The sequence below is a fragment of the Aedes aegypti genome, chromosome 1, assembly GCF_002204515.2.
Source record: "Aedes aegypti strain LVP_AGWG chromosome 1, AaegL5.0 Primary Assembly, whole genome shotgun sequence".
Lineage (NCBI taxonomy): Eukaryota > Metazoa > Arthropoda > Insecta > Diptera > Culicidae > Aedes > Aedes aegypti.
The window spans coordinates 258,459,581-258,474,491 of record NC_035107.1 but is presented as its reverse complement, the minus strand read 5'-3'; the positions used below and the strand labels follow the sequence as shown (position 1 = coordinate 258,474,491).

The 14,911-nt window shown below is 37.4% G+C and overlaps 1 protein-coding gene across 5 annotated transcripts in view; it reads right to left on the bottom strand.

The window, feature by feature from the left end:
* LOC5567281 (putative uncharacterized protein DDB_G0277255) overlaps positions 1 to 14,911 on the bottom strand; it is a 470,679-nt gene that overhangs the window by 103,316 nt on the left and 352,452 nt on the right. For all 5 annotated transcript variants that reach the window (XM_021837646.1, XM_021837645.1, XM_021837643.1 and 2 more), the window contains exons 6-7: positions 3,011 to 3,286; positions 2,352 to 2,547 (exon numbers count right to left, since the gene is read on the bottom strand). In XM_021837646.1, the coding sequence (XP_021693338.1) occupies positions 2,352 to 2,547; positions 3,011 to 3,286 (472 nt within the window). The remainder of the gene's footprint in view (positions 1 to 2,351; positions 2,548 to 3,010; positions 3,287 to 14,911) is intronic.

Sequence of the window (14,911 nt, the reverse complement as noted above, 5' to 3'; positions counted from 1 at the left end):
TGTTCATCGATTTCAAGGCGGCATACGATAGTATCGACCGCATAGAGCTATGGAAAATCATGGACGAGAACAGCTTTCCCGGGAAGCTCACAAGATTGATCAGAGCAACGATGGACGGTGTGCAAAACTGCGTGAAGATCTCGGGCGAACACTCCAGTTCGTTCGAGTCTCGGCGGGGACTACGACAGGGCGACGGACATTCGTGCCTGTTGTTCAATATTGCGCTTGAAGGTGTCATGCGGAGAGCCGGACTTAACAGTCGAGGCACGATTTTCACGAGATCCGGACAATTTGTTTGCTTCGCGGACGACATGGATATTATTGGGAGAAAATTTGAAACGGTGGCAGATTTGTTCACCCGCCTGAAACGCGAAGCAACAAGAGTCGGGCTAATGGTGAATGCGTCGAAAACAAAGTACATGCTGGTTGGCGGAACTGAGCGCGACAGGGCCCGCCTAGGAAGCAGTGTTACGATAGACGGGGATACCTTCGAGGTGGTGGACGAGTTCGTCTACCTCGGATCCTTGTTGACGGCTGACAACAATGTTAGTCGGGAAATACGAAGGCGCATCATCAGCGGAAGTCGTGCCTACTATGGGCTCCAGAAGAAACTGCGGTCAAGAAAGATTCACCCCCGCACCAAATGCACGATGTACAAAACGCTCATAAGACCGGTAGTCCTCTATGGGCATGAGGCGTGGACTATGCTCGAGGAGGACTTGCAAGCGCTTGGGGTTTTCGAACGCCGAGTGCTAAGGACGATCTTCGGCGGCGTGCAGGAGAACGGCGTGTGGCGGCGAAGGATGAACCACGAGCTCGCTCAACTCTACGGCGAACCCAGTATCGTGAAGGTAGCTAAAGCTGGAAGGATACGCTGGGCAGGGCATGTTGCAAGAATGCCGGACAACAACCCTGTAAAGATGGTGTTCGCCACGAATCCGGTCGGAACAAGAAGGCGTGGGGCACAGCGAGCTAGGTGGATTGACCAGGTACACCAGGACCTGGAGAGCGTGGGTCACAGTCGAGGATGGAGAGAAGCGGCCATGAACCGAGGTTATTGGCGAAATATTGTTGGCGAGGCTTTATCAAGATAATTGATGTAAAGCCAAATAAGTAAGTAAGTATGCCACGAAATAATATATTAAAAGCCAATTTCTTCATCTTCGTTTAAGCCGTAAACCACGTTTATCCATATGGTTAAACTAGGTTTAATGCCTAAGCGCTGGTGAAGAAACCGCTTATAAGTCGATAAGATAAATGTATCAGTACTTCATTATACAGTCAACAACGCCGACGCTCAGTGATCGTTGATTTCTTCTTTGTGTGAATGTTTTTTTTGACAATACATGCACGAATCTGGCAGAACGTGCATTCAGTTTTCCAATTACTTTTTCTACACTGATTCTCATCCACCTACTGAAATTCGGTGGCAGCAAATTCAATTCCGCTTGTGAAAAAAATCATTTTCATCAAAATGACCCACAAAAACATCCGTAAAATGCAAAACATGTATTTTTTTTTTTCTTAAAAGACAATCATGATTCATCAACTGGAGGCATCACATTGCCGTTTTCTAACACCAGTTATATAAAATTCATTTGTAATTTTGTATATCCAATTTTCAATTTCAGTGCCTCTAGGTGAAATTGAATTTCAAAATGACACCAACAGTGGGTGAAACTGAATGCGTGCGCGTGTTGCTCCCACTCTCTTTCTCGTCGCATTCGCTCTCATAGTCATATTGGCTTCATGCAAGCGGAGTTTGTTTTTGTTCGTTTTCGCACGGATCGGGAATCATTCGGCTGAATTTTCACGACACTGAAATGTATACAAGCAGCAGCCGAAGCCGAAAAACTTGTCAGTTTCAACTTGGTGAGCACATTTTATGTTACTCACGTATATCATAGATTTTCTTTACTTGCAAAACTACCATCATAAGAAGACGTGAAACTTGGAACAATTAACGGAAGTCACGATAGTACTACATATCGCCATGTATTAGTCACTCTTTCAACCAAGAAGCTATCAAGTGCTTGCTAATGACAAATAGAACTCCCAGAATTTCAAAAATCTAAATTTGAAAATGAAAGATGAAAAAATCGTCTTTTTGTCTATGTTTTCGCTTTTGGATAATTGACTTTCACCGTGTGTCACTTGAGTCAAACTTTTTTCATCCATCCGTTCCCAAAAACTTGACTTACATGCCCAACTGGCTGGACACCGGATACGTACGTGCGTGCGTGCATTAGATTCCACCGGGCATCGTATGTGACCGGAATTCACAAGCAGCAACCGAATTTCCCGAAAGAAATCTATTTCGTGAATTTGTGCGAATAAATGTGTGTACTTACATCCAGATCGCTCATTTCGCTGTGCGTGTCGTGCTGAATGTCCTTTGAGTCCATCCCCAGATCGCAATCGCTGGCCCGCAGATGGTGACTGCGGTGATAGTTGGCGTGCAGCGTGTTGGAGTTGTTGATGGCAACACTGTTCAGCAGGATGTTCGAACTGGTCCGGCTGAGAGCCTTCCGCTGCCGGACGGCTTCCCTGGAAATGAATGCAATTTCTGTTACCCTTCTGTCTGTGCTAGAAACAAGAATAACGTTGTCTGTGCCTTGGAGTCGAATTGGGGGCAAATTCAAATCGTGATAATTTCGCGAAATTCGGACGGATTTGTAATTTTTCAGCTTATTATGAATCAGGTCATGTTTTGAAGGACGTAGCGCCATCAAAAGTAACAATTAGAAATAAGCTCAATTGGATCTCTAAAACATTCCAAAAAAAAAATCTAGAAAATTGCTCTAGAAACCAATTTTTTAAGTTATTTACAACAAGAATTTGCAACCCTTCAAAACGCTCTGGGATCATATAGACCCCAAAACACAGACCAAGGGTCAAAGGGTTGATTGAAGGTGCGGAAAGAAAGAAAACCAATCATAAAATTTTAATTGAAAGTAAGCATATTCGCGCCAACAAGTAACCAGTAACCAACCACCCTTCCATCACTCACTTGAATATCCGATAGTACATGGTGACCATCACGATTCCCGGTATCCAGAAGCTGATGGAGCTGGAGATGAGCGCGTACGCTTTGTTGACCACGAAAACGCACATCTCCGGGTTGTCCTTGAGCGTTTCCAAGTGCTCGGCTGTCGTGTACCAGCCGAGGAAGATGGGCGTGAACGAAATCAACGCCGGCAGCATCCACACGTTGGCCAGCATGAACCCGACGGTGCGGTGCGTCATGTACAGCGGGTACTCGAGGGGTCGCACGATGGCGAAGTAGCTGTTGGGGAGGAGGAGGAAGAGAAACAGTATCAGATAAACTGCGGAACGGACAAACTTGCTCGGGATGGCACTTGTTCATTAATTATCTCTTGCACTACAGAACCCGGAGTCATTATTCTTCTGGCTGCTCAAGTTTAATTAGAACATGAATTGTGCAAATGCGAAGGTGTACAGTCCGGCGACTAGGGATGTCCTTCGTCGCAATCAGTGGCGTTTGTCAATTTAAACGGCATCATTTGATTTGGTTTAGTTATAAAAAATTCAATTGCTGTGCTGGAACGACTGCCTTGAAATAATAACAGCTTAAACGACATCCATATTTCATGTAACCCTTTCAGGACGCATGGATCATATTGATCCAGCCTTCCATGAATTTTAATCCATTTTGAGTCAATTTATACCAATTAAAGCCATTTAAAGTTGTTCTCAGTCTTTCATGCCAGTTTAAGCAATTCCAAGCAATTTTAATCCGTTTTAAGTCATTTCCAACACATTAAGCAATTTAAAGCCATTTTGAAGCCATTTAATGCTATTCAGGGCCATTTCAAGCCATTTTAGGTAATATTAAGCCTACCTAAGCAAATTGAAGCCATTTGTTTTTGACTTAATAATGTATTTATAAGGCTTATGCTCCATTAGGCATTGCGGAGCTGAGTTTTTTTGATTGTTTTTGACAATTTTAAAGCCATTTCAAGCCATTTTTAACCTTTTTCTGCCATTCTTGAACAGTTGTTAGCCATTTGAAGCCATTCCTTAGTAATTTCGTCAAAGCCATTTAGGGCCATTGTGAGCAATTTTTTATCAGTTTCAACTATTTTAAGCCATTTGAGGCAATTTTAAGCCATATTTAGCCACTTTAAGCCACATAAGGCCATTTAATGTTATTAAATGCAATTTTTGGCCTTTTTAAGCCATTTGACCCATTTTAAGCCATTTTTAACCCTCTAAAGCCCTTTTAAGGCCAATTTAAGCCATATTAAGCCATTATAAGTCAGTTGGAACCATTTTTTTAGCAAGCCATTTAAAGCCATTTTGAGTCATTTTAAGCCATTTAAGGCCGTTTTCAATCTCTTTAAGCCATTTTGAGCCATTCTTTAGCAATTTCAAGCTATTTTAAGCCATTTGAAGTCACTTCATATCATTTAAGCCATTTTTTTCCGGTTAAAGAAATTTATAGCCATTCAATGTCATTTATTGCCATTTAATGAATATATTACCATTTAATGCCATTTTAAGCCTTTAAAGCCATTCTTTAGCAGGTTTAAGCTAATTTTAATCCATTTTAAGTCATTTTCAGCCGTTCGAAGGCATTTAAGTCATTTTAAGCCATTTTAGCCATTTGAAGCCATTTGCAGCCTAGATTAAGCTTTTTTAAGTCTTTTTAAACCACGTTAAGACATTTTAAGTCATTCTTAAATATTTGAATCCATTCTGTGCCATTTCAACCATTTTAAGCGATTTACACTCCCGTGCATAAGTTTGGGGTCACCCCGTAAAAAACATGCAAGTGTTCAGTCCATATCTCTGCGATTATACGTCCAATTGAAACTCTCTAAGCCGCATTCGAAAGGTAAAGAGTTATTCTTACTTCGTATGTATTTTTCCAAAAACATTCTTTGAACTTTGTAAACTGATTTTTTACTTAAACTTGTGACATTTTTCAAAAAACACACTGAAGAAACAGCTAATTTCCTCAGCATTGGATCGAATAAAATTTTAAAACAAGGTGCCATTAGAATCGTAATCTTATATTCTTTGAAGAGCACTCACGATTTTTTTGCGGAAAAATATGAAAAGTATTCAAAATCAATGAAACAGTCAGTCAAGTCATCGTGCAAAAGTTTGGGTTCACCCCTCAGTATGGTGTATCGTGCAAAAGTTTGGGTTCACCTGAACTTACTTAAATATGTGAAATCTCAAACCAATCATGTACGCGCTATTATTTGCGCTCAAAAAAGCTTAAGTAAAAATCGGTTGAAAATGGCAGAGATATTGACAAAAACTAAGCCGTTTTAAGCTATTTTGGGCCATTTCAAGTAAGTTTTAGTCATTTCAAGCCCTTTTCAACCATTTCAAGCCCTTTTCAACCATTTCATGCCATTTTAAGCCTTTTCAAGCAGTTTTACACCGTTTCGTGCTATTTCAAGCCATTTTAAGTTATATCAAGCCATTTTAAGCCAATTTGAGCCATTTTAAGCCGTTTTGAGCTATTTTTGGCTATTTCAAGGCATTTTAAGCCATTTTAGACCATTTTGAGCTTATATAAGCTTTTAAGTCCATTTTAAGCTTTTAAATTGTAGGTTATTTTAAGCTATTTCACTCGTTTTTAGCCATTTTAAGCCATTTAGGGCAACTTTAAGCCATTTTAAGCCTTTTTCATCCTTTTTAAGCCATCTTAAGCCTTTGAAGCTACTTCAAGCCATTGTAAACCAGTTTAAGAAGCCATTTTAAGCCATTTTAAGGCATATTCAGATTTTTGATTTTTTATTTTTGATTTTTGAATTAAAATTCTGATTTTGGATTTTGGATTTTGGATTTTGGATTTTGGATTTTGGATTTTGGATTTTGGATTTTGGATTTTGGATTTTGGATTTTGGATTTTGGATTTTGGATTTTGGATTTTGGATTTTGGATTTTGGATTTTGGATTTTGGATTTTGGATTTTGGATTTTGGATTTTGGATTTTGGATTTTGGATTTTGGATTTTGGATTTTGGATTTTGGATTTTGGATTTTGGATTTTGGATTTTGGATTTTGGATTTTGGATTTTGGATTTTGGATTTGGATTTTGGATTTTGGATTTTGGATTTTGGATTTTGGATTTTGGATTTTGGATTTTGGATTTTGGATTTTGGATTTTGGATTTTGGATTTTGGATTTTGGATTTTGGATTTTGGATTTTGGATTTTGGATTTTGGATTTTGGATTTTGGATTTTGGATTTTGGATTTTGGATTTTGGATTTTGGATTTTGGATTTTGGATTTTGGATTTTGGATTTTGGATTTTGGATTTTGGATTTTGGATTTTGGATTTTGGATTTTGGATTTTGGATTTTGGATTTTGGATTTTGGATTTTGGATTTTGGATTTTGGATTTTGGATTTTGGATTTTGGATTTTGGATTTTGGATTTTGGATTTTGGATTTTGGATTTTGGATTTTGGATTTTGGATTTTGGATTTTGGATTTTGGATTTTGGATTTTGGATTTTGGATTTTGGATTTTGGATTTTGGATTTGGATTTTGGATTTTGGATTTTGGATTTTGGATTTTGGATTTTGGATTTTGGATTTTGGATTTTGGATTTTGGATTTGGATTTTGGATTTTGGATTTTGGATTTGGAATTTTGGAATTTGGAATTTGGAATTTGGAATTTGGAATTTGGAATTTGGAATTTGGAATTTGGAATTTGGAATTTGGAATTTGGAATTTGGAATTTGGAATTTGGAATTTGGAATTTGGAATTTGGAATTTGGAATTTGGAATTTGGAATTTGGAATTTGGAATTTGGAATTTGGTTTGGAATTTGGAATTTGGAATTTGGAATTTGGAATTGGAATTTGGAATTTGGAATTTGGAATTTGGAATTTGGAATTTGGAATTTGGAATTTGGAATTTGGAATTTGGAATTTAAAATTTGGAATTTGGAATTTGGAATTCGAAGTTTGGAATTTGGAATTCGAAGTTTGGAATTTGGAATTCGAAGTTTGGAATTTGGAATTCGAAGTTTGGAATTTTTAATCGTAAAAAACTCAAATCCTTACGTGCGTAAAAAACTAATCTTGAAAGGGTTAAAAATCATGACTACTCATTTATCAACCAGCCGCACACCAAGGGAAACCTAACGAAATGGTGCAAAATATAAGAACTGATTTCCGGAAGTTAAAAAAAGCCACGAAACACGGAAGTGGCGGCAAAAGCACCTCGTATCTCCGAGCGATGAAAAAGTAAACCTTGCAGTTAATTAAAAGTTTTCCTTTATCATTTATCGTTTAGCGGATCTATGGTTTTCCAGTGACGGGCGGCAGTGGCTCGAGGCGTTGGACAGCGGAACACATTTTCGCACTTTTTGTTTCCTCGTCTGATGTCGGGGTAAATTATTGGCTTTTGTGTGCTGCGGAGATTTCCCCCCCCGCGCATTCGCAATCACCCTTGGAGGAGTTCATCTAGCTAGAGAGTGCACAGATAAAGTACGCTCTGTTTGGATCCTTGGCCTTTTCATCGGACGGAGTGAGTGATGACCAATAATAGAACAAGGTGAAATGAGCCACGATTGCACAGATGTCCAGTGCTTTAGAAAGCTGGGGAAACCCCAATTACCAAACACGTTTTTAAGTTTAAATACTAAATCAAACATTTACAGTTAAACCACCATGAGTCGATGTGCCATGACTCGATAAAGACTCATGAAACCATACTAAAAGCGAAATTTCATGGTTACTAAGATGGTCCCTCGAAACAACTTTCCAAAGGATTCCTGTTCCATGACTCGATATTTCCATGAGTCGATGGTCCCTTCAAGATCGACTTATGGAGGTTTGACTGTATTTACAATAACGGATATCAAAAAACTAGACACGACAAATGATTGACTTTTTGAACAAATTGAAGAAAAATTTGCCAAAAAGGTGCACGTCTTCTCGGTGAGAATCGAACTTACGACTCACATTTAACTAGGCGTCACCGTTACGTAGTGATCATGATTCTGTCAGAATTGTCAATAATTGAGTTAAAAGCGGCTCGAAACGAGGTTGATTTCGTGTTGCCGAAAATAGAACAAAAGATTAAGCCGCAGTTCTTATAAGACGGCTGCCGAAGAAAACGAGGCTGCCGATAATAGACGCACTCACATAAAAAGTTCGAAGCAACGTCAAATCGTTCGTTGCATAACAAGATTCGACATTTCTGATTATGTGCATTAATGGAGGATTACCTACCTAGACAAATAAGTAATTTGTCCTCGTTTGTCCGAGGTAGGTGCAAGAGAAACGCGACGTTGGCTTAAAGTGCCGAGAATAAAAAAAATAAAAGTACAGCTTCTTTATATCTTACACATCGCTCGCAGTCGCTTCCCGCGCAATTATCTTGCTTAAATGCTCTGTTAAATCTGAAGAATCGATAAAAAAAATTCCTGCTCAAATGCGTTTAAATGTTAAGACATATATAAAATCCAAGAAAATATAACTTGGTTTATTTGTTTGCCACGAATTTCCTATTCTGAACCACTTTGGATCGAGCGTTTACGAAGTGAGCAGGCGGAAATGGCTGTGGGAGTTGTTTTCCTCCGAGAAAATAATGGTTCGAGTTTTGTGTGCGGTTCTATTCTTTGGAGATTATCCAGGATTCATGGCCGATGTTGACCTTGTTATGCCAAGGCCAAGAAATATGTGATTTGCCAACTTTTGTTATGGTGATATGAGCCTTGATTAGCAGCAATAAATTCATTTGAAGTGGTAGTAGGATTTCGATCTACTTCATCGCAAGCGCTATTATTCGTCGTATCAAACTTAAAATCTTCTACTACGACGGATATTAGAACCTTTTCCACTTGTACACTAAAAGTGAAACAAAACTGCTGTATTTCGATAAATAGGTTCAGTTCAATTATCCACTTTGCACTTTTTCACCGAAATCGTAGGACGAAGACTTACCGAGCGAAATATGATTAGCGACCAGCTGAACCACGCCACACAACGATTCGTATTTCTTCCCGCCCCTCTGTGTAAGTTACTTCGCCGAGCTCTTATTTACATAATGGAAACCTTCTTACATCCTCACTGAAGAATTTCATTCCAATTACAAGCCGTAAAATTTGTAAAATTTACATTTTTTTAATGAAAAAAAAAACAAAACAAAAAATTGCGTCAAGAAAACGGTTCCTTTGATTGTGGTGTTTTTACAGCACTGTGAGCAGTTGTCATAATTGTTCGGTCAAAAGAAATTGTGCTTTTACAGTCAACTCTCCCTAACTCGATATTGAAGGGACCATCGAGTTAGGGAGATATCGAGATACAGAACACAAAACTAGCGCAACTACGATCCAAGGGACCATCGATGTAGCCATGAAAACCAACTTTTACTAAGGTTCTCTAACTCGATATTGAGAAAAGAAATATCGAGTAAGAGAGAAGAGTTGATTGTATGTTTGGGCTGTAAAACGTTTTATTATGACGTTGAAGTGGTGTATTTTGACCTCTCATCATATCACATCCGAATCAACACTTATTGCGACCAAAATGAGAATGAGAATGGGAATGGGAATGGAATTGAATGGTAGTATAGTGATGAAACGACATAGCTCGATCAGTCTTCAATGTATGATTTTTCAAAAATCTAACATTTTTAATATGCTTTTTTTTCAACCATCCTTTGTTGCATTATCCCAAACAGCATATTTTTCGCTAATTATTCACATCATCACTGATGAAATGATGGTTTGATTCGATCCTGTTATCCACTTCAATTAACGATCCCACGGTCTTTTATCGGCAATCAACGAACTTCCCTGTCACACACCAATCCATTAAGCCACATTAAACCAACAGCGATTGACTCTCAACTCAACGAGTAGCTACGCTGCCATCCGAACTAAAAGGATCAGTTTGTTTACTTTGTTCGAATCTGTTGCAGCGGATTTAATCCGGTTTGCCTTTTGCTTTTGTACTCGGCTCATGGTGCAGCAAATGGCACGTATTGATTTAACTCCAATCTCAGGGGACACGCGAATCTAATTATCGTCATTTCAATCATGACCTTCCCATCCTCTGATATCTAGGGTAACCAATATATTATGGACCAATATTATTTTGGACATCCTGAACTAACAAATTTCCCAGTTTAAATTAGAAGATCTACTCTATTCGCAAGTCCTTTGGATAGATAAAAATAAAAATCCAATCTAACCAAAAACTTTTTTAAAAAGGTTTTACTAATATCTTTGAACTCCCTCTATTTTTTTACCTTGAGGGCATTTTTAGCTAACAGAGGAAGATGTCTCTACATTTTCGAATGTTGATTGACTCCCCAAAATCATTTCCTCAAAGGATCCGAAATACAACCGTTACCCTTTCTCGGTGAAAACATCGACATCAGCCAGTATGCATTGCCTAGGCATTGGATTGAATCCACTTCTCCTAATGGATTTTCTGTTTTGCTCCCCCGAGGGGTAGAAATTCCCCTTGATCGGAAGCCAAAATCCCGTCCAAACAAAACAAACATCAGTCATCAGTCGCTGTGGGGATGAGAACGAGAAACTGTGTCGCTGCATAGCAGTAAACAAATTAATAATTTTGTGTCGGAAACAGTGTGGGTTCATAAATTGCGGTTTGTTGTGTCAGATGCAAAATGGGAAATTTATTATCAATATTTTAATTAGAAAATGATAAAACATGTTTTTCTTGGGCTTTTATAGAAACTTTTCAATGAGTTGCTGTAAGGATTGTACCCCGTTTGGCATAAAGTCGTTTGGCATAAAGCCGTTTGGTATAAAGTCGTTTGGCATAATGGTCGTTTGGCATAATGGCCGTTTGGCATAATGTTCGTTTGACATAATGGCCGTTTGGCATTATGATTGACTTAGAATGAATATCGGCATTTTCGAAGCTTCTGCCGAGATCAACACCAGCGGCAACATGGCAAAAATTTTTGGTAGGTGCTCGATAAGCGTGGTATTCGTTCAGAAATTTTCCAAGCTATGAATGTCAAAAATGTTGTGAATTTAGAGAGCATAACTAATTAAAACTCGTGACGGGTCTGGTGGAAGATCTTTTCGGAATAATAATTTTCTCTACATCCCAGAACATAGAGTATCTCTGAGCTTGTCGCGATTTACATCTTTGAAAATAGTAAATTGGCAAAGAAAGTTCGCAGTTGATAATAAAGGAAACGCTCATAGAATATTACTCTGCAGATCAAGCTCTGTTCCAGTTTGGACGTAACACTTGATGAAAATTACTTGATTTATTTATATTTCTAAAGTAGATGTTCAATCAATCATCCATTCCCATTCCCCAGCTTTCGCAAGGACGTGGCCAGGACAGCGCTCGACTGTTGGAGGATGCGTCAATCTTGTCTAAGAGTTAGAAGTTAGTCCCAAATTTCTGACTTTGGTAACAGACGGGAAGGAGGCAATCCTCATACAATGGTCTAGGACTGTACCACCTACGAATTTGAGCGAAATGCTTAATGCTAATGCTAATGCTAATGCTAATGTTGAATATTGGCAGGTTCTAAAGTAATTACCATACTATCAGCACGTCTTGCAAGAATTAATAAAACAGCAAAATATGAAAATGGTTAACATTTAGCTTTACTAAATAATAAAATTTAAAACAGTTTAAATATGAAGAACAGCCTATTCTGAAAAGAAGGCAAAATTTATTATTAAACCAATGGAAAATTGGACGCAAAATATTATTGCGGCATTATAAAACGAAAAGACATCTAACATAGCTTTCAGAATCATCGAAGTGATTGTGCTACTTTTACTCAAATGTCGTTTTCCCGAATGCCAGTTCACCGAATGACCCTTTTCCCCTAAAGCCATTCCCCCGAATGAACCGTTTCCCCGAAAAGTGGTGCAATTCAAATAGGTAATAATAATCTTCAGTGGATAGATGGTAAACGAGAAAAAACGATAAGTAATTGAAAAAGGAGGTATTTTGTCATGTTGGCAAAATGTTGAGGACGCTAAAACTCAAAAGAACCGCCAAATAAATAAAGAAGGGTGCATATTAGATGGCCAGTTCGTTCACCACCCTGAAATGTATAAAGTTACGACAATTATAAGTGCCAAATCTTTTCGGGGAAGCGGGCTATTCGGGGAAACTGGATATTCTGGGAACATGCATTCGGGGAACTGGCGTTCGGTCAAACGACATTCGGGGAACCGACATTCGGTTAAAGTAGCACAACCCATCAATGTAACTACAGTAATCGAATTCTCTTTTCGCTGATAACTTGAGCAGATTAATGTTATCGATTGCCGCCCTTTTGTCAGTAGGAATCACAAACATATCTGAAAAAAATAGCTTGAAAGAACAGTCTATGTATAGAAGAAGGTGAAATTTATTTAAATTTTAAATCAACAGTTTTGTACCTTTAATTATGGTTACATAATATTTAGAAAAAAAAACATAGTATGTTTAAAAGAAGGGTGAATTTGTGCTCAATATATCAAAATTTTCATTGCAAAAAAATATTCCACTAGCGAAACTCAAAAGAAGAACTAAAATATGAAAGAGCGGTAAGTTCTGGATAAATAATAAAATACTATTGACAATAAATTTCGTTATATGCTTGAATTTATTCAAGAGCATATTATTGTTTAATAAAATATCATTTTGTACCAATTGACTTCAAAACAAACCTAATGTCATCAAAAAGATTCAATAGAAGCGTAAAAACGAATGTCATTTTAAGAAATGCATGGTTTCAGAATCATTATGCCAAACGACTATTATGCCAAACGACCATTATGCCAAACGACCATTATGCCAAACGACCATTATGCCAAACGACCATTATGCCAAACAACTTTATGCCATTATGACCATTATGCCAAACGACCTTATGCCAAACGGCTTTATGCCAAACGGCTTTATGCCAAACGGCTTTATGCCAAACGACATTATGCCAAATGACCTACCACCGCTGTAAGATCTCATTCAAGATTGTCCATAAAGAGCTTTTACTGCAGCTAAATTAGAGATTTCCATAGTAAGAGAAGCAAAGGTCTATTTGGAAATCTTCTACTGTTTTTTCTAACTAACATAGCCCTTAGAATGACAACAACCTTTCTAAAACGTTGAAGTGAAACTTTAATTCTAGAGAAATAAAAATGCAATGTGGGACAGAAAGAACAAGTATAAATGTAAAGTGAATCTGTGTTGAATCTTTTTGAACGAATTTCATGTCAAATCGGTCAGTCAGAACACGATCATCTTCGACTTGTATTGAATTTTTTACATGTTCTCGGTTTGGTAGAATGAGCGATTTCCATAGACCATAGGTTCCCAAACTTGTTGGCAGTGCGACACACCTAGCCAATAAGCATATTCCTTGCGACCCACCAGTGGAAAATTGTCTAGAGACAAGTTTTGTACTGAAGCTTCTGAGGTCACTTATTAGTTGATTCAGAATGGGATTTGGTCACAAGGCGTAATTGACATTGACATGAACTATAATTGATTGAAACTACAGTGAATATAAATCTATTTGTTAGCTCGCAACTGCTCGTTACAATATGAAAATATCAACAAACAAATCTTTAATATCAACATAAATTGTTTGAATGTCTCAACATGTAGATGTTCCATTGCTCAATATTGATTCACGGAACCACGCGGAATCAATATTTCGATTATAATCCATGTTTACTGTTCCTCAGATTTTTTGGACCCTTAAAGTTTCTTTCACACCCTGAAAGATTAAAAATATTATGTCGGAGAAAATTGAATATTTTTCAAATTTAAGGGTTATTTTACAAACAAATTAAAAAAAGTCTAATTTGAAGCTAAAACAGTCTTATACAAAATGTATGGGAAATTTTCTACGACAGCATTTGTTTTACTCTTCCAACCATTAAATCTTAGCCGGAATACTAAACGCTTTTGTAGAAATATCGGAGGAGCATGAAGGTTTGAGAGTAATTGAGATTTTGACATCGTGAACCATACTAAAAAAATAAATCATGAGTACTATGATGTTCTTCCCAAAACATATTTGTTCCATTACTCGATATTTCCATGGGCCGATAATCCCTTCGACTTATGGAAGTTCCTATAGACTTTCTTTAATAATTATTCAAATGTGTTAGCCTTAGAGTAGATAGTGCCGACTGACCCAATGCCTGATCACTGGAAGAAACAATGTTAACGATTAAGTAAAAATATGATAAATAAGTTCCATCCAGTGGCCAAAGTTTAAGAAAACTTTAAAAAAGTTTGAAAATAAATTACAATTTTCGCGAACTAAAGTTTGGGAAACTATGCCATAGATAAACCGATCAGTTTGACTCAAGAATACCTTTTTAAAATGGCCTTTGGTTTTTGCCTAAATTGTTAACTTTAGAGAAAAATGTGAGAAGTTATAATGAAACCCCAGACATCCAGAAGTCACATAAAAGTTCACATTATAACTCGTTTATTCATATAAATTAGGGGGAGATCCCCCAGTACCGGACACTTAAGCCACTAAATTCTTAATTCGAAAAATATTGATTTGATGGGCTCGTGTTACCCATTTATGATAAATATTATCATTTTTATAGTGTACAAAAATAAATTTGAAAATTTAAATATGAATTTTGACATTAAGTTTTGATGATGTATTTTAGTACCAAATTGATCGATCTTGAAAGGTGGCACCCAATACCAGCTTAATGAAGTTATCCAGTACCATACCAGCCAGTAAATTTAATTTGTACTAAAACGTTTTAGTACAGGCAGATATCCAGTACCATACCAGCCAGTGAGTATATACAGAATGGAAATTCAAGATCCAAAGTTTTCCAAGCGTGAAAAAACAATTTTCATATCAATATGTTTAAATCACATGGCAATTGCACCATCTAGTATGCTTTAACGCGACAATTTTCTATTTTATAAGAATTCTGCGTACTTTA